Here is a 26,367-nt window from a genome sequence, read left to right on the forward strand (position 1 = left end):
GGGCCCCGCGGCCGGGCTCGGGCGGACGCACACGCGGGAGCTCCGGGGCCGCGCCAGGAGAGGCTGAGGGTAGGCCGAGGGCTGCCCGCCCTGTACTCACACACGCACAGCTCCACCACGTACGCATAGTAGGACCACACGACCACGAAGGTGATGAACAGCACAGGCACCCAGCCCACGGTGCGCTGGCAGCAGCGCCAGAGCGTACTGGGAGCCATGTTCCGCGGGCGGCCGTGGCACCCACCGGCCCGGGCTGGCGGGGCGCGCCAGGGCCCCGACGGCGTCGGCGGCGGTGGCGGTGGCTACTCGGGCGCTCCCGGCGGCTCGGCGCCGGGCTCGGCGTCCCGCCCCCGCCTCCGCCGCGACCCCTCCCCGCGCCGCGTCGCGCCCCGCCCCGCCCCGCCCCGCCCCGCATTGCGTCCGTACCCGCCGCTGCCAGGGCGTGGTCTGCCGGGCGGGCGGCGGAAGGGGCGGGGCAACATCGGCGGAAGTGAGTGGAAGGCATTCGCAGCGCCTCTAGGCGGCAAGCTGGGCCCGAGCGGGTGGAGGGATGCTCGCTGCCGCGAGGCGGGTTTCGTCCAGACTGTGGCCTCAAGGACCCCGCGTGCGTCTCGACTCCGTACCCCCGCGCTTTGGAGTAATTTGCTCGTATTTCAGGCGGAAATCGTAGGTGCGTGTGATTTAGGGCGGACCCGTGTAGTCAATTTGATTTGAAACCTGTGTTTAAGGTTGAGTTGTGAACGGGGGATAGCCCCCTCTCACCGCCCGAAGGCTCCTGAAATTTCCAGTTTATTTATAACTGGCGAGTACTGGTAAGCAATGACTGTGGGCATAGACGCGCCTACAAGTATCACTTACTGCAGGTTTCTGGGGAGACAAGATTCTGAAGTGAGTTGGCATAACCTTGGCCGGGGGATGGGCCTTATCGCCGAGGGACGGGAGGTACTCGTCCCCGCCTAACGTGTGGACATTCTTCACTCCGTGATAACGCAGTCTTTTCTTCAGCGGTTCAAGCAGATGGACAACGCCTGTTTGGCCTTGAGACGCGTGTTCTGGTGCAGGTAAAGCGGCCAGATCATATCCCAGCCAAGATGACTCCCTGGTACCCTAACTTGTGACTCCTCTTTCCCTCCGTCTCGTGGCCTTCAGCAGAGCCTGGTGGACAACGGGCTGCTTCCCATCCTGGATCAGGGCCAGCTGCCTGAGGACTGCATCCACACAGTACCCCCCCCACCCCCACCCCCGTTGCTATTGCTGGCTAGCAACTCCCAAAAACGCCACTTTGGGTTCTAGTTCTGAGCTGAGGGCTGGGAAAGAATAATGGCAGCGGAAGGCAGCTGTGAAACCATTAGAGGGATCTGTGGAAGCCATGGAGCTGTAAATGTGAAAGATTGAAGAAGAAAAAACCCACAAACTCATAAGTTTAGAACTAAATTGTTGTAGGAAGGAGGACCCTTTCCAGGGCCTGAAAGTGTGCTCTTGTCTAACACTGGGAATTGAATTGTCGGAGGAAACACACGTGCTGACAAAGCAAGAGACTTTAATGGGGGAGAATAGAAGGGTAGGGGAACCCAGGAGGACTGATTTGCTGCTGGCTTGCAGTCTCAGGTTTTATGGTGATGGGATTAGTTTTCACATTAGTTTTTGGCCAGTCACTCTAACTCAGGGTCCTTTTTTGGGTTGAAGAATTGAAGGAAGACTTAAGTCCTTGAAACCTAGACACAGAGTAGTGAATCTATTAAATATTTAGAATAAAGAGAAAAATCTAGGATTTTTCAGATTCCAGAGATAGAAATCAAATTACCAATGGAACACTAATCAGATTGGCAGCTGACTTCCTCTCAGTTCACTCGCTCTGTTGTGTCGGACTGTGTGACCCCGTGGACTGTAGCACTCCAGGCCTCCCTGTCCATCACCAACTCCCAGAACTTGCTCAAACTCATGTCCATCAAGTCAGTGATGCCATCCAATCATCTCATCCTCTCATCCCCTTCTCCTCCCGCTTTCAACCTTTTCCAGCATCAGGGTCTTTTTCAGCGTCAGTTCTTCCCATCTGGTGGCCAAAGAATTGCTGCTTTAGCATCAGTGCTTCCAATGAATACTCAGAACTGATTTCATTTAGGATTGGCTTGTTTGATCTCCTCACTGTCCAGGGGACTCTCAAGAGTCTTCTCCAACACCACAGTTCAAAAGCATCAATTCTTTGGTGCTCAGCTTTCTTTATGATCCAACTCTCACATCCATACATGACTACGTCTCACCAATAACAGATCCCAAAAGACAACAAAGTAGTATTTTCAGTGCAGATAGAAAGTAATATCCCTCAATTTTATAGCCAGAGAAATGGTCACTTACAGGCAAAGTGAAAAGGCAAATGGTGGAATGGGAGAAAGATTTACATATCATATATATAAGGGATTGCTATGCAGAAAGTGTAAAGAACCCCTATAGCCCAACAACAACAAAACCCAACAACTCTGTTTAAAAATGAGCAAAGGATTTAAATAGACATTTCCCCAAAAAGACATGCAAATGACCAATAACCACATGAAAAGATGCTCAACCTCACTGATTAAAGTGCAGTGAAAATGTTGAGTTGCTCAGTCATGTCTGACTCATGGACTGTAGCCTGCCAGGCTCCTCTGTCCATGGGATTCTCCAGGCAGGCATACTGGAGTGGATTGCCATTCCCTTCTCCAGGGAATCTTCCCAACCCAGAGACAACACCAGGTCTCCCACATTGCAGGCAGATTCTTTACAATCTGAGCCACCAGGAAATGCAAGTCAAAACTACAATGAGAACACATCACCCCCATTAGGATGGCTACTACAAAACAAGAACAACCACAAAGCAGAAAATAACAAGTGTTGAGGATATGGAGAAATTTGGAACTTATGTTTTTCTGGTAGGAATAGAGAATGGTGTGACTGCTGTGGAAAATTATGGAAGTTCCCCTCCGCCCCAAATTAACCATAGCATTATCACATGATCCAGTAATTCTGCTTCTGGTACATACCCAAAAGGAATGAAAGCAGAAACTCACAGGTATTTGTACATCCATGTTCACTGGAGCATAATTCCCAGTTGTCAAAAGGAAGCAATCCAAGTGTCCATTGTCAGATAATGGATAAGCATAATGTGATGTGTGTATACAGTGGAATACTATTCAGCCTTAAGAAGGAAGGAAATCTTGTCACAGTTTACAACATGGATGAATCTTAAAGACACTATGTTAAGTAAAATAAGCCAATCATAAAAGGCAAATACAAAGACATCATAAAATACAAATCATAAAAGTCTTGTTCCTTGACCCTGGAACAAGAGCGTTAATCCATATGTAAGTTACAGTCATCCTTTCATATCCAGGGCTTCCCCAATGGCTCAGTAGTAAAGCATCTCCGGGCAATGCAGGAGACACAGAAGATGAGACTTTGATCTCTGGGTTGGGAAAATTCCCTGGAGGAGGGCATGGCAACCCACTCCAGTAGCCTTGCCTGGAGAATCCCATGGACAGAGGAGCCTGGAGGCTCCTGTAGAGCCTCCTGTAGACCCCTGGAGGGCTACAGGCCACGGGGTTGCAGAGTTGGATGCGGTTGAGTAACTAAGCATTGACTTCATATCCAAGGGTCCTCTGCATCTGAGGATTGAACCAACCATGGACTGTAATACTGTTAAGATTTACAGTTGACAAAGATCCATATATAATTGGACATGCGCAATTCACAGCTGTTGTTGGGAGGGTCAACTGTACTGTACAACTACACTTCTAAGAGGTGTGCAGAGTAGTCAGATTTGTAGAAACAGAGGGTAGAACGGTGGTTACCAGGTGGATGTGAGAGGGCAGGTGAGCAGAGCGGCTGGGAGCTCTTTCAGGTAACAGAGCCCTCATCTGTGGCTGGAGGCCCACTTCCTTGGTCACTGTCCTGTGGGTTCACCATGGCTGGTGAGTCCTGGGCCTGCATTGTCCCTCCTGCTTCCTATCTGCTCTCTCTTCCCCTCCACGCTCAGGCATGGCCTTCCATAATCCATCTTCATGTTTGTTCCTTCCTTTATTCACTCTCTGCACCAGGCTCTGTGCTGAGCCTGGGGAACAGAGACAACCTCTTGGCCCACGTGCAGCTTTTGTTCTCTTATTCTGTTCGCCTCTATCCTGGGGTTGGAGGAAACCTGAGAAAATCAGATACATCTGTGCAAACCATTACAGTATTTATTAAGTCTCCTGGGGGAGGTCCTTTGAGGCCATACAAATATCCTGGTTCTCTGAAGTTTCTCCCACTAATTGGAGCATCCATCAGTGGACCTTGGCTGTACCAGGCCGTTTTCTTTGCTGCATAGTTGACTAATGATCTGTTTGTTGACTAATGAGATGCAGCCAAGAAGGGAGTTCAGAGGTTTAGCTGTCACAGTGGGATGACAGAGTCCTGACTCTGATGACTGCAGGAGTTTCTGGTTTGGTTAGATCTGTGTTTAGACGTCTGGAATCTGTCCCCAGAAAATGTCCTGGCCATTGGTTCTAGGATCAGTCCAGGCACGTGTTACTGATTGCATTTAAACTGGGAAAGCCTGGGCTTTGGCAGCTGTCACTGGGAACACTGATTGACTCTCCACCAGAAAAGAGCAGGTTTTTAGGAAAAATTACACAGCTGTACAGTCTCCATGGCTGTGATCTGTGACTACTTTGGATTGAGAACTGACAAGTTTCTGCCAAACAAAGGCAAAATGGACACACCATTCCAGGCAGGAGAGGGGCACATGCCAAGCTCTTAAGAGTATGTGTGTGGGGTCAGCATTTGAGACTGCCCTGGAGGTCATGCAATCTATGTTAAACCCCCATATAATACACTCACGGCCTCTCCTCTGTAGGATTATTTAAAGACAGTTTCCCCAGTCTGCTGATGCCAAAAGCTCAGCTTTTCTGTATGCTGCTGCCAAATGGAATCTCAGACAGAGTTTTGGATGACATAGAAAAGAAGGGCTTTATTGCTTTGCCAAACAGAGGGCCACAGCAGGCTCCTGCCCTCAAAACCATATGTCCCAACTTGGAGAATATAGCGAGAGGTCTTATGGTGGTTTTTCAAAGAGGGCATGATCAGCTTGTGGACTGTCTTCTGATGGATCAGCCTTCAAGTCCAGGTGGTCTGGGGCCTACGTGAGCAGCATACCATGGTTAATTGTTAACTTCTCCCACCCGGAGTGGGTTTCAGTAGGTGCAGAATAGCTCAAAGATGCTATTGTATGTCTCCGTTCATGGGGAAATAGGACCTTGCCTCAAGGCTGCTCTTGACTGTTTCTGCCTGGTCTCTGCATCCCCTCCCTTCCCTAATGAACTGCTTGAATCTGCCCCCTTGAACTCAGGAAAGGGCATGGAAGCTGAATGAAGGCTCCTTGATTACAGGAGTAAATAAAGGGGTGGGCGACACAAAGGCCTTGTGCCAAGGAGCCCCGCATTCAACTATAAACTTTCTGAAGGCGGGACTAGGTTTCTTTTGCTTCCAAGTGAGCCCAGCACGTAGCAAGCACAGAAGAGGCACTGAATCGAATACTTGAATGATAAATAACCTGGAATTAGTGGTGTCCATGGAGACGAAGTTTCTATCCTTGGGTGGGGAAGATCCAGTGGAGGAAGGTACAGCAACCCTCTCTAGTATTCTTGTCTGGGAAATCCCATGGACAGAGCCTGGTGGGATAGTCCTCGGGGTTGCGAAGAGTCAGTCAGACACAGCTGAAGCAACTGAGCACGCACGCACGCTTTCCCCAGTTTTCTCAAACTTCTTGTAACTCTGATCACAGAAGCAGTCCTGTATAGCACAGACTGCTATATACAGCAGTGACGGTCTTAGTGTTATTAGAATAGTTAGAGCTTATTTATATTATGACATGAAGAAACATGTGCAGACCAGCCTAGGGATTGAACCATGAAACACTAGGAAGGATAGACTGACTTAGGCAGAGTGGGAAAAAGATGGGTTGTGGTGTCAGTGATTGTGGATTCCAGCCCCAGCTTCACTTGTTAGCTGAGTAATACTATGGGACTTCTCTAAGTACCCTGAGACTCAAGTTTCTTCTGTCTCATGGTGGGAGGGTTAGATGACATTTTATATACATAGGTGTATGGACAGGTATAAATGTAGTATATGTAAAAATGTGTAATACGTACTTGTATGTATACATGAACTTACAGCTACCTGTGTGTATATTATCTAGTGTGAATATTATCTAAGTTTCTCTTGTGTGTCTATAGTTCCTGGCATATGGTCATTTTATCAGTCAGGAGCCACTTTAAATATTGCAACAGAGAAAACATAATACAAGGACACACATAAACAGGTGTTAGTCAAACAGCCAGAGGAACTGAGGTCCCAGAGCAAGCACCTGCAGGAAGAGCTCCCTCCCTGAGGCAGGGTGTTAGGGTCCAGAAGCTTGAAGGCAAGGCCCAGACTGCCCAGGGAGGGGCACCAGCCGGCAGTGCTGGCTCACAGGAGGACTCAAGGAGTCGGTTCTGGGAGCACGAGGACATTCACAACAGCCAGAACAGCGGGAGACTGGTACCGAGGGCTGCCACGGTGCTGGCTGGGGTCTGGGGATGCTGGAAGGACAGCGGCAGATGGAGCAGGGCCTGTCCAGCACCACAAGGCAGTGTGTGTGTGTGTGTGTGTGTGTGTGTGTGTGGTGGGGAGCTGGAACAGAGACAACAGCTTAGCAACTAGCAAAATCACAGAACTTAATCGGGTGCATTCATGATGGTAAGCGCTGTTGGAACTCCACGGTGCAGTCGAGCACAACTGATTTATCCACTTCCATGGTGTGGCATGTTCAAGCTACTTCCAGATTTGCATATTTGAAATGATGCTGCAATGAAAATTCCTTCAATTCTGTCTGGATTGAAAAATGTCATTGGGGAGAGCTTATATGATATTCTGTAAACCATAAAGGACTTATTTATGAACACTTTCTCCCAACACTGAATGTCTAAATATATGTAAATCCAGACATCATAAACAGTGCTGCTCCCATTTCATCCTATTGGAAAGAAAGCATGCCCACAGGAGGACCAGTGCCTGGGAGAGGGCATGGGACAGAGCAGGCTCGGCCGAGGTTTGGTCCTGATGCTGCTGAAGACATAACCCACCCAACTACGTGTTACCTGGACATTTTGCAAATTAACTTCCTTCATCACTGGACACAACCGCAGACTGCAAGTGAATGGTTACCATGGTAGCACCTGTGTTCATTTCCCTAGGAGCTGCTAAATTTTTAACTAAGGTATGTCTGCACAGAGCCTCCTACCTTGCTCCTTCAACAAGTCAGTCATTTTTGAAATGTTCTGTGATTTTCTGGGTATTTCTGTTCTGTTAAAGATGATGCTTGGTACGCAAGGAAGATAAAGTATTTTGGAAAAGCGAGAGTGCCATCTTGTGGAGCATCCGCGCTGCAGTGCTTTTAATTTAAAGAAGCAGGGGTATTTACATTAAAAAAAACACATGTAGTTTTAAACAGCACATATAAAACAAAATGGGGCTTCTCAGGTGGTGTGAGTGGTAAAGAACCCTCCTATCAATGCAGGAAACCTAAGAGATGCAGCCTCGATCCCTGGGTTGGGAAGATCCCCTGAAGAAGGAAGTATCAGCCCACCCGGGTATTCTTGGCTGGAGAATCCCATGGACAGAGGAACCTGGTGGGATTACAGTCCATGGGGTTGCAAAGAGTCAGACATGACTTAGTGACTGACCAACCAACCAACAACATAAAATGCACCTCAGTAGTTTTTTTATCTTTATAAATACTTTATAGTTGCCAGGTGGAATACTGAAATTTACATATTACTTTGAAGACAACTAATTTACAGCTCACTGAAATAAAATATACAAGAAGTCTCAGACATAAGGGACAGGTAAGAAACCTGAAATGCTGTCACTTAATCTACCTCCAGGAGCTTTGGGGCTCGCAGGTTGATCTGACCTTGAGTCAGCTTAGACACTGTGCATGACCAGGTTGTCCATCTTACCAAAGTCAAAGCATTCTTTAATTCTAGGCCTTCTGACAGATGTCAACGTCTCTTTTCATTAAAGAATACTTTTTTCATTTTACGAAGTTCTGCAATGAAATCTTACTAAGAAATGACTGAATCAGAAAGCAATACAAGGCATCTTTATATTACAAACGAAATCAATGAAGACTTAGGAGGATAAACATCTAGCATTCTAAGAAATCCCCAATTCTGATTGCTCAGAGCGATAGGATTCCCACACTCTTTTTCTATTAAAGATCTTTTCCTGCTTGTTTCCAGACTTCTTTCACTCCTTTAATGCTTTCTTTCTTCACACATTTCCAGTATTCTTGTATGCCGAGCTGCTGTGGCACCTGTCAACCAAAACGAAAACTCAGGGTCAGTGTCTGCAACCTTCAGCCCCGTCGTTTCCATGTGCTTGTGGTGCCTGTTCCCCACCCACCTCCAGAAAGGCCTGGAAGTGATGACACAGAAAATGCCTGCAGCACAGGTGAAAGCCAAAGGGAAAAGGTGAGATGTGAGGTGAGGCAAGGGTGGCCTCAGGGGAACCAGAGAATGGAGTTTCCTCCCCAAGAAGGGAATAGTGACTGTGGTAACTTTCATATGTTGATTTTAAAATGAAATTATTTCATGTTTTCTTTTCATAATATTTTATAATGTTTCTTTTTCTGATGAACCTCATTTAGCTATGTGGAATAAAAATGATAAACCTAAAACTTTGACTTAACCTTGACTAAAACCAAAAAAGAAAGAAACCGCAGGTCGCCATATACTTGATGAGAAGCCTTAGGAAGAAATAACTCACACAAGTACTTTGTGGTTACTGTTTATCTCAGTTAAATGAGAAAGCAAAGGTTAGAAAACACTTGGCTTTTTGTGCCCACAGAGCGCAGCACTGCTGGAGACCCAACACTGGAAGCAGCAGTTGGTTTCAGATTATATTTATGGCCTTTTCTGCTCACTGACTTGAAGCTCTTCTCTTCAGTATGTTTTTGAGAAATGGCAAAGAGGCTGCAGGGTATGTTACATGTTAACTGGAAAGGCTGGTTTAATTTCTACGAGTATGATTATTAACTGTGAGGTGCTGCCTGTAAATCACTAGTAGAAATCACATCTGTTCATTTTCTATAAATAATGTTTGTAGCAGGAAGATCAATATGCTCTTCTCAGTTTTAAATGAATAGCATTGTTGATGTAAGCTCACCACAGTCTCTCCTGTTCTCACTCCTACCTCCTCTGGGCTAATTCCTACTTACCCCTGGACCCTTGTCTTCAACTTGCCGATGTTTCAACCTGCTTTCACGAGTGTTTCTAGCAGATTCAAATCTAAACAAAATTCTAAGTTTGATCTGTCCCTCAGTTATAGACTAATATGTGAATCTGAGTGAATCATGTTAATAGTGGACATTTACTTCAAGTGTTTGAGTCACTACATTAAGTATTATAATAATTCTCTCCAGTAGATTGTATTGGTTCCTTGTTGTACAGATGAGGAATCTGAGGGTCAGAAAAATTAAGCAGCTTTGCAAGATCTGCTAATTAATACACGATAGGGCTAGAGCTTGGTCTTGGTATCTAACTACAACATCCAAATTAAAATTTGGAATCGTGGTTCCTGATTCATATTTTTTTAAAAAGAAAAGAAAAATGGTGGATCCCATCTGTAGGAGATACTTTTGTTGTAATTACTGCTTATAATCTCTTTAAAAATGTTGAAAACTCCCATTTAAGACTATACATTAGATCAAATTCTAGGTTTAGTTCCATTCATTTAACTACATATAAACATGCAATTTAAAGACTCAAAATCTGTTACCCATAAACCTCGATGCATCCTGTTTTTTAACACCCCAAGAAACTCTTCATGACTCAGACACTCATCACCATCTAAATCAAAGATCTTGAAGACGGTGTCCAGAATGTTGTTGGACAGCTCCTGTCCTGTTGCTACTTTGACTGCTCTCTTGAACTCCGCTGAAGGGAGAAAATATTAAAACTCATCAACTGCATAATATAGTCTAAATTTTTATTATTTGAGAAGTAAAAACAACTCTATATATTTATCACTTGGGAAGTAAAACAACACAAATACTCATCAAGAATGTGTTCAAATAATAAATCTGGCTGAGAAACGTCAGCAGGCTTATTTTTAATCTAATCAGTGTTTTGAATATACATTTAAATACTTCCTTCTCCTTCTCAGGGAGAAAAGTAAGAAAGTAAAAGCAAAATTAACTGTTAGTAAATTGTTTGGCAAATGGTTGTAAATCTAGAATAGCCACACTGGATTAACTGAAAGGCCAATCAATTGTTTTTCTGTTACGTGGTCCCTGGACTGCTATCAATCAGTTAAAGAACAGGGTGACAGTGTTCATACATAGTAAAAATTAAGTGAGTCACATAACTTACCTAGTCTGACAGGACGATGAGCTAAACTAAACATCTGCATGGCAATAGCAAAGTCTTCCAGGTGGGTTGCAAAATGACAAAATGACTTGAACTCTTCCAAACTAATGCTCTAAAAGAACAGTGAATTTTTATTACAATTTTGTAAATTTATTCAACAATGTTATGAATATAACCGTGAGTCCTCTTTTCTATCATGAAGTCTATGAATGTACACTTTCGAAGTCTGGGATGGACCCAACTGAGCACAAATGTGTGGATTTTAGAGATTAGGAGGAACCCTCAGAGATTAAGTGCAGGGCCCTGGATGTGCCTGTGCAGACTGAACATGGTGTGAACATTTGAGTGCAAGGCTGGGGGTGTGTGTCACAGGCTCGCTGTCTCCCCTCAAAGGTCCTGAGTGAATTAAACACTCTGCACATCTATGTTCATTGGGTACTTGTGGATTTCTCATGTCCCTGCTGTGCTCTGCTCCGGTGTCTGAGGGGCTGCCAGGTGACCTGATGCTGGGGGGCAATTCTCCGTGGGTCTTCCGAGCTTCTCACATCTCGTAGACAGAGGCCCAGCCACTGTTCTACTCCAGGGTCTTTCCAGGATATCTGCACAGTGAACAGCCTGGAGCAGACAGAGTTGTCTCTCTCAGAGCAAGGGCAACCGCACCTACTGTCCCTTATGAAGGGTCCAGGCTCCTCGGCTGTGGTGCAAACCCACCTCGTGGGCCCTGGGAGACAGACGTGGTGCCTGGGCGGCCTCCAAACTACAGACAATAACCTTCTCTGGCTCTGACCTGGCAGGTTTGGGTCTTCTGTTGGAAGTGACATAGGCTAACTTGCAAAGAGACACAATCTCGGCCCCATTAGTAATTAATATGCTGATATCTGAGATCCCATTTTCTAAATTAAATACGGTAGAATGTCAGCCCCTTCCGCGGTCTTGATTTTTAAAGATCTCATTATAAAAATTAAAGACATTGGTCTATTACTTGTGATGCCAGTAATTCCCTCGTTTTGTTAATTTTTCCTTTTGATTTTGATAATTTGGGGGGGAGTGAGGAAGGCAACAGATTTCTATATTTTATGCAGTAATTTAATCAATTTCAACAGAAGGCTTTTGGGTTTTACTTAGTACATATACCCACTCTCAGAGATTGTTTCCAAGTTTTCTTCCATACTTACTCAGTTTTCTCTTTAACTTTAGTTCTTTGATCCACCTCAGGTTTATTTCTGAGTCATGAGTGAGGCAGAGGTCACCTTCATTTTCTCCCTCAGATACCCAGTGAATTACCCCAGTTCCATTTATTCAGTTTTTTTTATGCAACCGATTTATAATCTGAGTTTACACATACTAAATTTCTGTATTTGTATCTATCTCTGACTTTATCTTCTGTTCAACTGATTTGTCAAATTCATTGTCAGTCACACTGTTTTAGTTCTGATGTTTGGTACTGTATTTTAATAGCTCAGCTTTCTTTTTTAAAAAGACTTAATTTTTTTCAGAGCAGTTTTGGGTTCACAGCAAAATTATAGGGGAGGTGCAGAGGTTTCTCTGTCCCTTAGCCCCCTGAGCAGTGTCACACAGACTTTTATCTTGTCTGGCTCCCTCCCAAGAATCCGAGACTGTTTTATGGATGTCGGTTGGTGGTCACGGTACCTGGTGCTCCCCTGAGCCCTGCGCACTCAGGACCACACAGCTCTGCCTCCCTTCAGTTACTAGGCTTTCAGGCCATCAGTCCAGCCAGTAGCTCAGTATGACATCTCCAGGCCTAAACATTTATTTGCTGGAACATGGTTCACTCTTTTCTTTTCTGGATGGTTTCTGGCAGATAGTGGTACTCCTTGGGGGCAAAGCCTTGGAGAGTCTGGTCCCCGAGCAAGGATGTGGGTAGTTCTCCTACCCTCAGCCCACCACAGATGAGCAGCATGACTGAGGAGGTCGCTCTCCTGTGTCAGCTGCAGGGTGTCCAGGGCTGATGTGTTGGTGCAGCAAACCGAGGCCATGCAGGTTGATCTGACACTGTACTTAGGGGTTATTTAAGGGACAACTGCCATGTCCATAATACTAAGAGGTTCTGTTCAAAAGGAGGGGATGTCTCTACTGTTAGATGAGTTACTTCTATCCAAGTTTGAAAGGTTTTTCTATATGTTTCTTGTTAAATATATTTCTAATTGTTATATATCTCTATTGTAATTATAAATGAGACCTTCATTATATTTCATTATATTTTCCCTCATCACAGAGAAAGCTTTAAAAAAATTATATAAAAACACATCCCCATGTCAAAAAAATTTTTTTTGGAATAAGTTAAAAAAAAAAATCACTTGAGGGTCCCTGGTGATCCAGTAGCTAAGATTCCATGTTCCCATTGCAGGGAGCCTGGGTTTGACCCCTGGTCTGGGAACTAAGTTCCACATGCTGCAACTAAAGATTCCATATGCAGCAACTAAGACCTAGCACAGCCAAATAAATAAATAAAAATAAATATTAAAAAAAATCACTTGAAATCTTACCACTGTTCATTATTCATTACTAGCAGTTTAGCAATCATCATTTCATGCATCATATAATTACATAACAGAGAATTGCTCAGTCTTGATTAGTTTAGAAGCTACTTTACTGAATTCTACCAGTATGTCTAACTTATCATTTCATCTTCATCACAAGCACTATAAAAAGGCACACCAACCTCTCCTGCTGACAGCTTCTCTCTCACATTTTTCCAATAAACATCTTTATTTTCAGTGTTAGTGAAAAAAAGGAGCCACTCTGCAAAGTCTTCTTTTCTCATGAAACTCAAACCTTTAGAGAACTGAAGGAACTCCATTTCTTGGACTTCCGCCTGTAAGTTTTCCATAAACCTAAATGTTGGAATACGAGATGGACGTCAGGATTTGTGGCTTCACCTTAGTGCTGTAACTAAGTGTGCGCCTGCCCACTCAGGAGTGTGGGCACCCTGAGCAGTATCCCACGAGTTTCAATATACGGCAGGTCTCCAACCGTTTGTTCATCAGATCACACTTAGCAAACTGTCAAATTCAGCATTGGAACTCAGGTTTGTCTAAATCACAGATACTTTTTCAAAATACAATACTGTTTCTTTAAATGAGAACACTAATATCTACACCAGTACTGTAATTAGCTTCCACAACAGTGTCTCTTGGTGTCACCTTCCTTGTCTTTCCTGGAGATGTACAAGCTGTATGTCTTTATGAAACAGTGTCCTTCATCAGACAGGCTGTAAGGAGGAGGCTGAGACAAAGGGCAGAAAAGGCAACATCTTTCTAAGGAAGATTTTCATAGAAACATCACAGTCCTATTGAAACAAAACTAAAAGCTCCACACTCACACTGAAAGAGCTTCTTGTGGAATTTCTAGGATTAATTTGGGCAGTTACAAAATTATATGTTTATAATATATCACACACACATATATATATAAAACATATAATATATGGGAGCTATTTTCTGTTATTACTTTACAACTTATGAAAAATTTTAAAGGCTTAAATTTTAAAGATTACTGAATTCTAGCTCAGTATACCTGTAATTTTAACTTTAGGGTACCCTACTCCATCCAACAGACAAGTTCCTGAAAAACTGCATTTAAAGCATTTTCTGTTTATTGCATTTTTAAAAAAAACTGCATAATGGTATAACAAATTTCACAGGGCCCACTACTTACAGAAACTCTAATTCAAAAATTTTAAAGAATTCTAAGTGAAATTATTCCCTTTAAACAATCACCAAGCCCAGTGATTTTATCTCCTAACTGTGTCTTGTCTCTCACAGGATCCCTCCTTTGCTGTTACCCCTGTCCTGCCAGAGTAAGCCCATCTGACCAGCACCTTCCACGGGCCCCCTTCAGGGCCTCCCTCATGGGCGTAACTCAAGCCCTAGGCCCCAGGGCCTCCGCCCTCACCTCCACCCTTCCCTTTTATTTCTCCCAGACCTAGGCTCTCTGATTCCTGCACAAGGCACATGTTCTCATGTCTCCGTGTCCTTCCTTGCTGTTCTCTGTCCTTCAGTCCCTCTCTGCGTAAACCATTTCTATCTGGTTAACTGACGTCTTTTGAGCATAGTAACTTTAGTTTACACTTCATAGGTTCTGCTCTCAGAGATACTATAGAGACCCACACACAGTATCTGGTCTTATGGTATGCAGTTCTGGTACATAAATACATGTATTCAGTTGTTTCTTTACTTCTTAGCTATAAAATTCCCCTAAATGAACATAAATATTTGCATTTACCTTCGAAATTCTTTGTAATGAAGTTTCCTTTCTCCTCTTTTTCCAAAGAAACGTATCTGAAGTGTTGTGTCAATTTCAGGTTCTTGCACTGTTTGTTCCTATAAAAAATGATAGAATTTGAAGTAAATTATAACCAAGAACATAAATGGATCCTGGGACCTGGACAATTCCTAGGACAATACCTATAAAATATTTCTGTAACAACAATAACAACAACAAAGTGAATAAAACAGATGCAACCCTTCTGCCCCTCACTCCACATAACACTGTTCTGTACCACCTGTGCTCAAGAGGAGGCGAACACCCATGGCTAAACATTGAGGACTCAGGAGGTCTCCGCAGAGAACAAACTCTGGATCAGGCCAACAAGAGAGCTTACAGCAGTATTAGTTATTTCAAAACGTGCCCCCTGGGCACTTTCTAATGAAGCAGGACTGGGAGAATTAAAGCAGGGAAGTCTAGAACCTTTTGCGGAATGCTAGAAATCTGAAAAACACTAGCTTTTCCTAATTACAAGGTCCCCGGTGAGGAGTTCATTCAAGACAGCGAGAAGCAGGTTCAGAGACTCTTCCTCCTTCACAGTGTCAATAAAACAAAAAATAAAAATAAAAAATCAGAACGGCTGAAAAGATGATCAGCAGCAACTAAACAACAAAGGGGGTACACATTTAAACCAAATCATCTGAAAAAAAAAGCAGCTAGAGAAAGACAGGCTGGATACAGGTGTTCCTCAATCCTGCCCCCACCGCCCAGAATCAGTGGCAGGCAGGTGACTGTTGTGTGGGAGTGGGAGAACTCGTGAGAACCTGGCCTATAAAGGGGCAGGCAGCTGGCGTGGGTGGGCCAGCTCCCGTGACTTCACGTCTTCGAGCACCATTCAGCTGAGGGATAGTTGGGACCCAGAGAGAAAAATGTGCTTGGAGGGTAGATGGGGCTGTGGTCCAGGGCCTTAAATGGGAACCCAGGAGAGCGAGTGCACTGCGTCCTCCAGCGAGCACTGCAAGACAGGGGTCACAACCCCACACCTGCAGCTCAGAGCCAGAAAGGTAACTGGGTTCAGACAGGGTGGGCACAAGGACAAGTTCACTAATGCTCCGCCAGGCAGGGAGCTGGTCAGCCAGCCAAGCCCTGGGCCTGTCTTCCAGCCCAGGGTGTGCTGTCCCCATGGCAGAGATCACACAATGCAGGTCGCTAGGTGTCCTTCCCCAGGGTTGGCCCAGGGGAAGTGGCGGCATGTGTTGAGAAAAGCCTGAAGTGGGGACATAGACCAGGGTCACTGGAAGAGGGGTCTGCCCTGTACACATACTCTGGGTGACTCTTCTGAGCTCTGGATCATGTGAATATGGCAAATCTATTTAAAATACTTAGAAAAATCAAGTTACTGGTAATTTCCCCAACTACCTGGGAATCCTTATTTGAAAAAATGGGATGGAGAAGCTACTCTAACAACATCTGCTTGGAAATACTCAATTTATTTGCAAATACCTGGCATTCCGTTTCACTGGTTATTGCTGTCTTCAAGTCATCCTGTTTACTTATGATCTTCTGCAGCTAGGAAGAGGGCAAACAGGAATTCAGGTGCAGGTCTACTGGATTTTTAAAAACAACCTAAAAGACACATGCTAAGTTTCTATTATAAAATGTATACTAGTTATTTGTTAAATAATAAATTATTTTTGCCTTATGACTCCTAATAGTTTTTCTCAAGAATCAAAGATGAAAATGGATATGCAACTATTAATATTATTACATTTATTACAATTTGGATCATCTTTTTTCCTAAGAAAGCTGGCTTACTTAATAAATATACAGTCTAAAAGCGTCACGTTAAGGTATAAAAACACGATTATCCTTATCTCCATGAGAATTTTTATTCTCTTCTCTATCTCCTCTTTTTCCTATCTCCTCTCTTCTTTTTCTATCTCTGATGCTTCATGGACATATTTCAAGTACCCAGCTCTTAAAAAAGCTATTCATATCCTATAAATGTTCTTCCCTTTTCTCTTAATGCATTTATAAAGCATTAAAACAATTTAAGGGCCTACATCTTTCTAGTAATTATAAAACTATCAATAGTACCTTCAGACTGAATACATTTTAAAAAAACCTACCTACCTTTCAGAATCATTTGTACCAATCCTCACATGGAAAGCAAATTTAAAAAAAAAAGATTTTTTTTGGTTTGTTTAATTAAATGTAGACAAAATCTCATACTATGGATCCAAATCAATTAGGAGACAAACCTTTGCCCATTTTTCCCTAGGCTGTTTCTTTGTTAGTAGTTTGAAAAATGCTGCCACTAAATTGCAAATTATCTCAAATGCAGCTGCTTCTATGAGATTTGATTTAGGCAAATGGTGTATCTCTAGTTCTCTAAAGCCCTCAAACTTTGCAACATTCTCCCCCCCGCCCCCCCACTTATTTCAGGGAATAAAGCTGAAAAACTTGTTTTATCCTTTGTTTTTAAATTGACAACTGACATACTGCCAAGTTCAATACCCAAACATTTCTTGCTTTTTCTTCCACACCTCCTAAGGTTTTTATTATGGCCTCTCTGATAGCTCAGTTGGTAAAGAATCTACCTGCAAGGCAGGAGACCCCGTTTTGATTTCTGGGTTGGGAAGATCCCCTGGAGAAGACCCACTCCAGTATTCTTGGGCTTCCCTTGTGACTCTGCTGGTAAAGAATCTTCCTGCAATGTGGGAGACCTGGGTTCGATCCCTGGGTTGGGAACATCCCCTGGAGAAGGGAAAGGCTACCCACTCCAGTATTCTGGCCTGGGGAATCCCATGGACTGTATAGTCTATGGGGTAACGAAGAGTCAGACACAACTGAACAACTTTCACTTTCACTTTTTCATGGAGAATTTCAGACACAGCAGAGACTCCTGTAACAACCCAACATACATGCATTATACGGCCTCCACAGTTAGCTGCATCCAGTCATTCCTGGTTCAGATGCACTTCTACCCACTCCCTGCCCCACCCACCCCACTCCTTGCCCTACCCCACATCCTGAAGATACTCTCTTATGAGCTTTCCCAGAAGCTTCTGGTTTCAGTTTTCATGTTTACATGTGTATCTCAAATAAATGTTTGTGTATGGTGTGAGGGAGGGGTTGTGGCTAATTTTTCCATGTATATATTCTATCCATTTGTTCTACTGTCATCTGTTGAAAATACTTTGCTTTTCCCATTAACTGATCTGGTGTCTATACTGAAAATCAAGGGATCATGTAAGTGTGGACTCTACCCTCCACTGTCAACCTGTCCATCCTTTGGGCAATGTCATAGTGTCGGTGTCACTGTAGCTCTGAAGTATCTTAAAGTCAAGTGGAGAGAGTCATTCTTGATGTGGGTCATGACTGCAGAGGATTAGGTGCTGCTCAAACGACTGTTCTAAGTGCTGAAATACAGTGGTCATGGACAAAGAGTGTCCCTGTTCTCACTGAGCTTAATTAAGTTCTAATGGGCCAGAGGTAACCAACAAGCAAATGAACAAACAGGAGAATTTCAAACAGTGTCAAGTGCTGTGACCAGAAAAGTGAAGTAGAGTAACAGGACTCAGAAATACTGGGCAGGAGCTTCTGTTCAGACTGGCTTCTTCTGCAGAGTTCTCTGTGAGGATATGACATATGGGTGGAGCTCTGAGTAACTAGCTATGAAAGGAATGGGGCAAGGCCCTCTAGGCAGAGGAAGAACAGTTTCTGGTAGAAACAGAGGTGCTTTGTTAGACAAACAAAAAAAAAAGTACTTTTTTTTTTTAACATTAGTGGTGAAAAAAGCCAGGAGGACACATTCAAACACAAATTCTGAATGTCTAAGAAAATACAGCCAAAATGACCAACTTCATACTGATCCATATTTTCAGTTTCAGGCTGAAAATGAAGAAAAGTGTAACACATAGGTCAATTTAACTTATTTTTGCTTTCAGGATGGATCATGAGAATTTAAATTCTGGAATACGAACACTATTCCAGAATCAAAAAGAGTGACTTCCACTGAATGTCTTTGCATTTAATAATATCTTGAGCAGGAATATGTAGCATTCTAAAATGATAACCTCACTGCATTAGAAGCACAGCCCTTCCCACCAGTGTGGGAGAAATGTGAAGTCAGAGGACCACTCTAAGGAGAAATTCACACTAGTAAACAGACTTGTCATCAACCTACTGTTTAAAGAAACTGCACTAAAATCCTGGCACTTATCCCAATAAGCAGATGCACCATCTATCAAGGCAAAAGACTAAATTGCTTTACTATTACCAGCTTGGATCACTGGTGGTGGTGTTTGTTAATATCTGACAGAGTGGATACTGGCTATACTGGCTTATACACAGAGTGGCTATTTTACTCACTCTTGGGATGAAGGTGTGAACAATATACCAACCAACACAGCCAGGAGATCAGGATGGTAATAAGATAGGGGTGTACCACATAACACAAGTCCATAAACTAAGAATTTTATATTTTGGGACATTTTCACAAACTTTGTATGAATCTATTACTTTCCATCTGCTGTTCCAAGTCAGTCTGTTATATTTATGTTTAGGGTATTAAAGTAATTTTCATTACTTTTCTAGCACTTATGGTGGGAAGAACAACAAGTAAAATTCACGGGAGAAACATTCAGGTAAGTTGGAAAAAGGAACAAACACACAAAATCCTGCCTTTTAAACTCTGCTTTACTGACCTGGAAAGAGTTGTTAGTTCTTTCAATAAAATTTCAAGCAGAAGATGCTATATACCTAGGCTTCCTAATACAATGATCATGGAAATGAAATAATTATTCAAATAATTAATGTAAGCATGTTTTTTTCTCCTCTACACTGTTAAGTCAACAAACTATCATGCTCCATGGGTTATCAAGTTTAGTGTTTCATTCCTGAGATCAGCACAAAGAACCTTTTATGGGCTTAGAAGGTTGAGCTTTATAAACTGAAAAAAAAAAAAAAGAAAAAACCAGTGATGTATTCTAACATAATTCTTTTTCTTGTTTTCTTAATTCATGGAAATGCTAAGAATTTCCCAAACATCTAAGAAAAAAATGTAGTGTTCAGAAAGTGGTTCTGTAAATTTAGAGTGTTGAACTATTATGTTAAAAAAAAGTACTTGGGAAAAAAAGTACCTGAAAAGCTTTCAAGGTGAGTGTGCTCAAGATGGGATATGGTGACACAAGCAGCTGGATGCTTCAAACCAGTGCAAACAGGATCCCTCAGGAAATCCCTGTGATAAGAGCCCATCCACAGGCTTCACAAATTTACTAAACTAGTTGATTTTATGTGTAAGAAACTCTCAAAGATTAGAAACAAAGGATATAGCAAGAAAGATCTTAAGCAGGGAATGCATTGATAAATCAGTTGGGATCCTATAAAAATTAGGTTTACAAATATTTAACATCTTTAAAAACCATCTGGGAGAGGGTGTACAGTAGGTGAATAAAGTGAATGCCATGAACGTGTGAGTGAGCAGGCAGTGAAGCCGCAGGTGAACAGCTCTGTGTTTCAGTCACAAATGCAGCCAGTGTCAGTAGCTGCTCAGTTATTTTAAAAAGTCTATTAACTGGGGGAATTATTTGAAAAAATAAAGATAGCAACATAACAGATACTTAAAGTAAGTAACATCCATTTTAGAACCAAAGACTTTTCTTCAGAGTGAAGCCAATGATTGAAACTGTATATAAAAGACAATTTATCATCTGCAGTTTTTAGTTTCATTTTCATTAAAGTGCAGCAAAAATACAAAGAAAAACAGGTGAAATTAATATCTCAGAATTATGACTTTATCACACATTCCATATAAAAATCAAGGTACTTTACATTCCTTTCTTTTTTCTTCAAAATCCAGTGTGTATTTTATACTACAAGACATTCAGGTAATATATTCATTGGAAATACAGGCACACCTTATTTTATTGTGCTTTGTTGATTTTGTGTTTTTTTTTACAAATTGAAGATTTGTGGCAATCCTGCATTGTCAGATGATAGTTAGCATTTATTAACAATAAAATATGTTTAAGTTTAAGGCATGTGCATTGCTTTTTTTGGAGATATAATGCTATTACACACTTAATAGACCATAGTATAATTTCCACCTTCCCTAAAAAACTGAAACATTTGTGTGACTTGCTTTATTTTACTGAGATGGTCTGGCACCAAAACCCACAATTTCTCCAGGGTGTACCTGTACTTGATCTGCATTTAGGTTTCATAAAAAAGCAAATAAAAAGTAAATAAAGGTAAAAATTTAAAAGTAGATTCACATACTCAAGCTGTTTCAAACATAGTTGAGAATCTGCTAATACCTGAAGTGAATGTCAGTTTTTCAGTGTAAGTCTTAAATGAACTAAAACTTAGAAACTCAGTTTTCTTAGTCACAGTTACTATTTCAAGGGTTTAACAGTCCCACGTGCTACTGGCTACTTAACTGAATGGTGTAAGTACAGACTCCACTTTTATATATAATTTCAACAAGCTTTGTTCTCTCTCTTCCTAGTACATTGGAAGAAAAGCACAGACCAAAGAGCGGAGGTATTTTCTCCATAAAGTGCTCCTCTAGATGAAGAAAACCGAGCTCTGCCTGGCACACTCCCCACTGTTTACATGCACTGACGCACTTCTGAACGTTACTGCCAACTTCCTTGGAGTGGAGTGAGATTTACTGCTGCCATGTTACAGACTTATGTCTTGAGAAACATCATGTAAGCATATTTTCAGCTTTTCAATTATGAGCCTGCACAAATTCCTAGAAAATTCGCACCAATTTATACCTACTGTTCCCTCATATTCTTCATGAAGGCTTCAAGTTTTATTTTTCTTACTCTGTTTTTTGGTGGGATGTAACACCAATTTTTTACTTATCTATGAAGCCCTTTCTGTTGTATTATCATTTGCTGAAATCATAAAAATAAAAGTCTACAAAATGTAGGCACTTCAGCTCACTTCCCCTGCCAGAATCTTATCCCTGTTCTGTAACTGTTTCCTCAAGGCTGTATTACAGAAATTTTAGTATTTTTGAATGTATGTATAATTTTTTGACACTTCATATGTTGGCAGTGGATATATTTTCATCTTAATAGAAATGTAGAATTACCACTCAAGCCTTCAGGTGTTTTATGATAAACCAAAAATAACTAGAATCTACTTACCTTAAAAAATTCCTTTTTCTCAACCATCTCGTCACCATCTGCATCCAGCATTTTAAATGCAACATGAAACCCAGAATGGGGTTCTGCAAATGAAAAATGAATCAACATATAAATGTTGGTGTATGTGCTACTAAAGTGAGCACGTCATTACATACATGTTGGTGGAATGCAAGTATATGAAGATCTACAGGTCCTCAAACTTGAAACAAGCCACCAGAAACAACACAAGCAAGCACCTAAAGTAAACAACAATTCCTTCTCAGGATAGATGACAATTCTCAAAGGCTGGTACGTGTCCATGGTGCGCTGTTCTGTTAAGTGTTCTGCCCTTCAAAAGCAAAATCCAATTGAGAACTTCATTTATTTCTTCAGCTCTGCTAGAGGCCTTCCTATGTCCTTACAAACTTTGGCTATTTTCACACTGATTGTCATTTGTGCCATGTGCTCAGTATTGTCTGACTGTTTGCGACCCTGTGGACTGTAGCCCACCAGGCTCCTCTGTCCATGGGATTCTAAAGGCTGGAGTGGGTTGCCATTTCCTCCTCCAGGGGATCTTACTAAGCCAGGATCAAACCCACATCTAGATTACTACTCTATTTCCCTTTCTCAAGAGTAGGGTTTTGCAAAAACTATTTTGAAATAACTTCAGACTTAGAGAAATACTGCAAAGCTGGTCCAGGGAGCTCTCAGGGGCCCTTCACGCAGCTTCCTCTAAAGTTAGCATCTTATGTAACCACAGGATATTTGTGAAAACTAAGAAATTCACGCTGGTGTAGCATTTTAAACTAAACTACAGACTTTATTTGGATTTCATGTTTTTTCTATTCTAGGATCAAACACAAGAAAGCCTGTTGCATTTAGCTGCTACGTCCCCTTATCGCCTCTGAGCTCAGAAAGTTTCCTAATCTTTCCTTGATTTTCATGACGTTGGCACTTAGAGGAGTTACTGGTCAGGGATTCTGTAGAATGTCAGAGGAGGCATGTTTCATATTCCTTCAAGAAGGCTGCATCTGACTCTGAGAGAGCAGTGGGGGGATAACCTCCCAGCAGGGCTGCCTTGCAGGCACAGAAACTGCAGCACCAGCCACACCCTTAACGATAGAAAGGTGAATCCAAACCTCCCACACTGGGAGAGAGGATTCACATGATCAGTAAGCAAAACTGTGGGGCACTTACTGGTGAGAATCGTGAGCAGGAAGAGATACTCAGTGTAGGAGATTAGCCCTGAAAGGGAGAAAACACCAACATCAGATAATCAGCTTTAGATCGTTTCAATTCAGTCGCTCAGTCGTGTCTGACTCTTTGCGACTGCATGAGTCGCAGCACACCAGGCCTCCCCGTCCAGCACCAACTCCCGGAGTTTACTCAAACTCATGTTCATCAAGTCAGTGATGCCATCCAGCCATCTCATCCTCTGTCATCCCCTTCTCCTCCTGCCCCCAATCCCTCCCAGCATTAGGGTCTTTTCCAATGAGCCAGCTCTTCGCATGAGGGGGCCGGAGTATTGGAGTTTCAGCTTCAACATCAGTGCTTCCAATGAACACCCAGGACTGATCTCCTTTAGGATGGACTGGTTGGATCTCCTTGCAGTCCAAGGGACTCTCAAGAGTCTTCTCCAACACTCAAGAGTCTTCTCCAACACCACAGTTCAAAAGCATCAATTCTTCAGTGCTCAGATTTCCTCACAGTCCAACTCTCACATCCATACATGACCAATGGAAAAACCATAGCCTTGACTAGACGGACCTTTTTTGGCAAAGTAATGTCTCTGCTTTTTAATATGCTGTCTAGGTTGGTCATAACTTTCCTTCCAAGGAGTAAGCATCTTTTAATTTCATGGCTGCAATCACCATTTGCAGTGATTTTGGAGCCCCCCAAAAATAAAGTCTGTCACTGTTTCCACTGTTTCCCCATCTATTTGCCATGAAGTGATGGGACTTGATGTCATGATCTTAGTTTTCTGAATGTTGAGCTTTAAGCCAACTTTTTCACTCTCCTCTTTCATCAAGAGGCTTTTTAGTTTCTGTTCACTTTCTGCCATAAGGGTGGTGTCATCTGCATATCTAAGGTTATTGATATTTCTCCTGGCAAGCTTGATTCCAGCTTGTGCTTCTTCCAGCCCAGCCTTTCTCATGATGTACCCTGCATATGTTAAATAAGCAGGGTGACAATATACAGCCTTGATGTACTCCTTTTCCTGTTTGGAACCAGTCTATTGGTTCATGTCCAGTTCTAACTGTTGCTTCCTGACCTGCATACAGGTTTCTCAAGAGGCAGGTCAGGTGGTCTGGTATTCCCATCTCTTTCAGAATTTTCCACAGTTTATTGTAATCCACACAGTTTCAAAGGCTTTGGCCTAGTCAATAAAGCAGATGTTTTTCTGGAACTCTCTTGCTTTCTCGATGATCCAACAAATGTTGGCAGTTTGATCTCTGGTTCCTCTGCCTTTTCTAAAACCAGCTTGAACATCTGGAAGTTCATGGTTCACGTACGCTGAAGCCTGGCTTGGAGAATTTTGTGCATTACTTTACTACTGTGTGAGATGAGTGCAATTGTGCAGTAGTTTGAGCATTCTTTGGGATTGCCTTTCTTTGGGATTGGAATGAAAACTGACCTTTTCCAGTCCTGTGCCCACTGCTGAGCTTTCCAAATTTGCTGGCATATTGAGTGGAGCACTTTCACAGCATCATCAGTAACCAAACACATGCTTCTTGGAGCCTCCACCCAATCAAAACACACACACATTTTTACTTTAAACTACCTCTTTCTTACAGTGGAAAGTTTTCGTAAGAGAGTTAAATACAGTACTAACGCTTAAAAAGAAGGAGACAGGTTTATTAGGACACTGTTACTAGGAAGGAGGGGAATGGTCGCTGGCCAACAGGTGAATGTGTCCACTGGAGGTTTCACCTGCATGTCAATTTGTGTAATTTCTACTTTAATTTTACTATTAATAGCATTTCAAGTGAAGCAAATTCACAAATTCAGGAGAAAGCCAGAGATTTCAATACACCAAAAGTCAAACTGTATCTTTAAAATGAAGAAACTAATCTCTATAGCCGTAACTTGATTTTCATCTATAGGTTCTCCCTCACCTTTTTTCCCCTTCAGTTTCAGCTTAACTGTTGAAGCCTGGTCCTTTGTCCTGTAAAGTTTAAGTGTTTTGAAGACTTTGTGAACTGCATCTTTTTGCTGTCATTTCACATGTTCCTCTAACATCTGTATTCTTGACAAACTGGTATTCAGATCCAGAGCTGAGCTGAGATTCAAGTTTGGCAGAAATTCTTACTATATAGTGCTATGTACTTTCACCGAGAGTCCAGAAGGCAAATGTTTACAGGAAATACTAAAAGCCACCAAGAGACACAGACAGTTAAGAGTTATACAGGGTTTAAACAAAAGGTGAAGTTTCCAGAGCTGAGATGATGGGAGAGTCACAGAGAAAGCAGTTTTAACGGTGGCCTTTGAACGATGGGTAGACCTGCAGTGATGCCGGGGTTGGGGAAGCGGACGTGTGTGCACAGGGGAGATGCAGCTGAAGTGAGCCAGGAGAAGCGAGGGCTTGTCTGCGAGGGTGTGCCTGCCAAAGAGTCCCCAGGAAGTGCAGCGGCGGCCTGGTGGCTTGGAGACGAGGAAGGGAGGGGTGTGAGAGTGACAGTCCGGCACATCCTGCTGTGAAGGGAGACTGTCCCCGAGGGCTCCAGAGAGCACAGCTGAGACGTGGAGTGAGAGCCGTGCAGAGTAAGGTGGCTGAGGGTCTGACCACTCAGGTGAGGTTCTGACCACTTAGGCGGTCCACTGCTTCAGCTCATGGGCAACTTCAGGTATATATTTTAAATGCTCTTAATGACTTAGAGGTTTTTACATCACCGACTTTTCCGATGTTTTTATTCTGAAGCAGGTGTACTTCCCTTTAATAAAAAAGCCCACAGTAAGTCTCCAGGTATTTTTCCCTAAAAACATTCAGTGTTTACATGAATGGAGAATAAATTAAGTGTGTTTTGTCATATCTCATACCTGAGAGAAATGCTCTAATCTTAGTTGAAGGATCAAAGTATTTCATCCCTTGGCAGCCTCAAAAAAAGTGAACAGTTTTTTTTTCTCTCTCTAATTTTCAAAGGAATACGGCAATGTGAAAAAATGACCAGGCTGATGGACTGAGCTGGGCTTGGTGCCAAAGGGGAACCTCGGCTTTCTTTTCTCGAGACACAGGTATGTGTCCTGTGTTTGGTGGGGAGGGGGTTTTTCGAAAAAGAAACTTCCAGAGTCTTTCTTTGAAATACTGACTTAAATAAAATGCTTGAATAAACACAGTTGAGACAGTGTAAAAACAGCAGCCTACACTCTCAAGACAGATTATAGACAACACAGCTCTCCAACAGCATTCTAGGCAGCTGCCTCTGAAAATGCTTTTAAGGAAAACTGACACTTCTGAATATTTATAGGAGAAACTGTTTAATATATGTTTGTTATACTGAATGGTAAAATAAATGCTGTTAAATGGCAATGTTTCAAAACTGCATGTCAAATAGAAATTTTAAATAATTTACATTAAAAAATTT

The 26,367-nt window shown here is 42.5% G+C and overlaps 2 protein-coding genes across 8 annotated transcripts in view; both read right to left on the reverse strand.

Moving 5' to 3' along the window:
• Positions 1-358, reverse strand: part of ZDHHC20 (zinc finger DHHC-type palmitoyltransferase 20) — a 58,116-nt gene extending 57,758 nt beyond the window's left edge. The window contains exon 1 of one of the 5 annotated variants that reach the window (XM_070471668.1): positions 101-357. In XM_070471668.1, coding sequence (XP_070327769.1) covers positions 101-218 — 118 coding nt within the window. In that variant the 5' untranslated portion in view covers positions 219-357. Of the gene's footprint in view, positions 1-100 lie in introns of all 5 variants that reach the window. The other 4 variants (XM_070471666.1, XM_070471669.1, XM_070471671.1 and 1 more) reach the window with 4 other exon arrangements.
• Positions 359-8,127: 7,769 nt separating this feature from the next.
• Positions 8,128-26,367, reverse strand: part of MICU2 (mitochondrial calcium uptake 2) — a 56,452-nt gene continuing 38,212 nt past the window's right edge. For 2 of the 3 annotated variants that reach the window (XM_020881082.2, XM_020881081.2), the window contains 8 exons: positions 22,982-23,029; positions 21,806-21,888; positions 16,146-16,211; positions 14,661-14,758; positions 13,099-13,270; positions 10,419-10,527; positions 9,826-9,983; positions 8,128-8,362 (listed from right to left, as the gene is read on the reverse strand). In XM_020881082.2, the coding sequence (XP_020736741.1) occupies positions 8,261-8,362; positions 9,826-9,983; positions 10,419-10,527; positions 13,099-13,270; positions 14,661-14,758; positions 16,146-16,211; positions 21,806-21,888; positions 22,982-23,029 (836 nt within the window). In that variant the 3' untranslated portion in view covers positions 8,128-8,260. The remainder of the gene's footprint in view (positions 8,363-9,825; positions 9,984-10,418; positions 10,528-13,098; positions 13,271-14,660; positions 14,759-16,145; positions 16,212-21,805; positions 21,889-22,981; positions 23,030-26,367) is intronic. The other variant, XM_070471665.1, reaches the window with a different exon arrangement.

Source organism: Odocoileus virginianus, chromosome 8 (assembly GCF_023699985.2).
Source record: "Odocoileus virginianus isolate 20LAN1187 ecotype Illinois chromosome 8, Ovbor_1.2, whole genome shotgun sequence".
Classification (NCBI taxonomy): domain Eukaryota; kingdom Metazoa; phylum Chordata; class Mammalia; order Artiodactyla; family Cervidae; genus Odocoileus; species Odocoileus virginianus.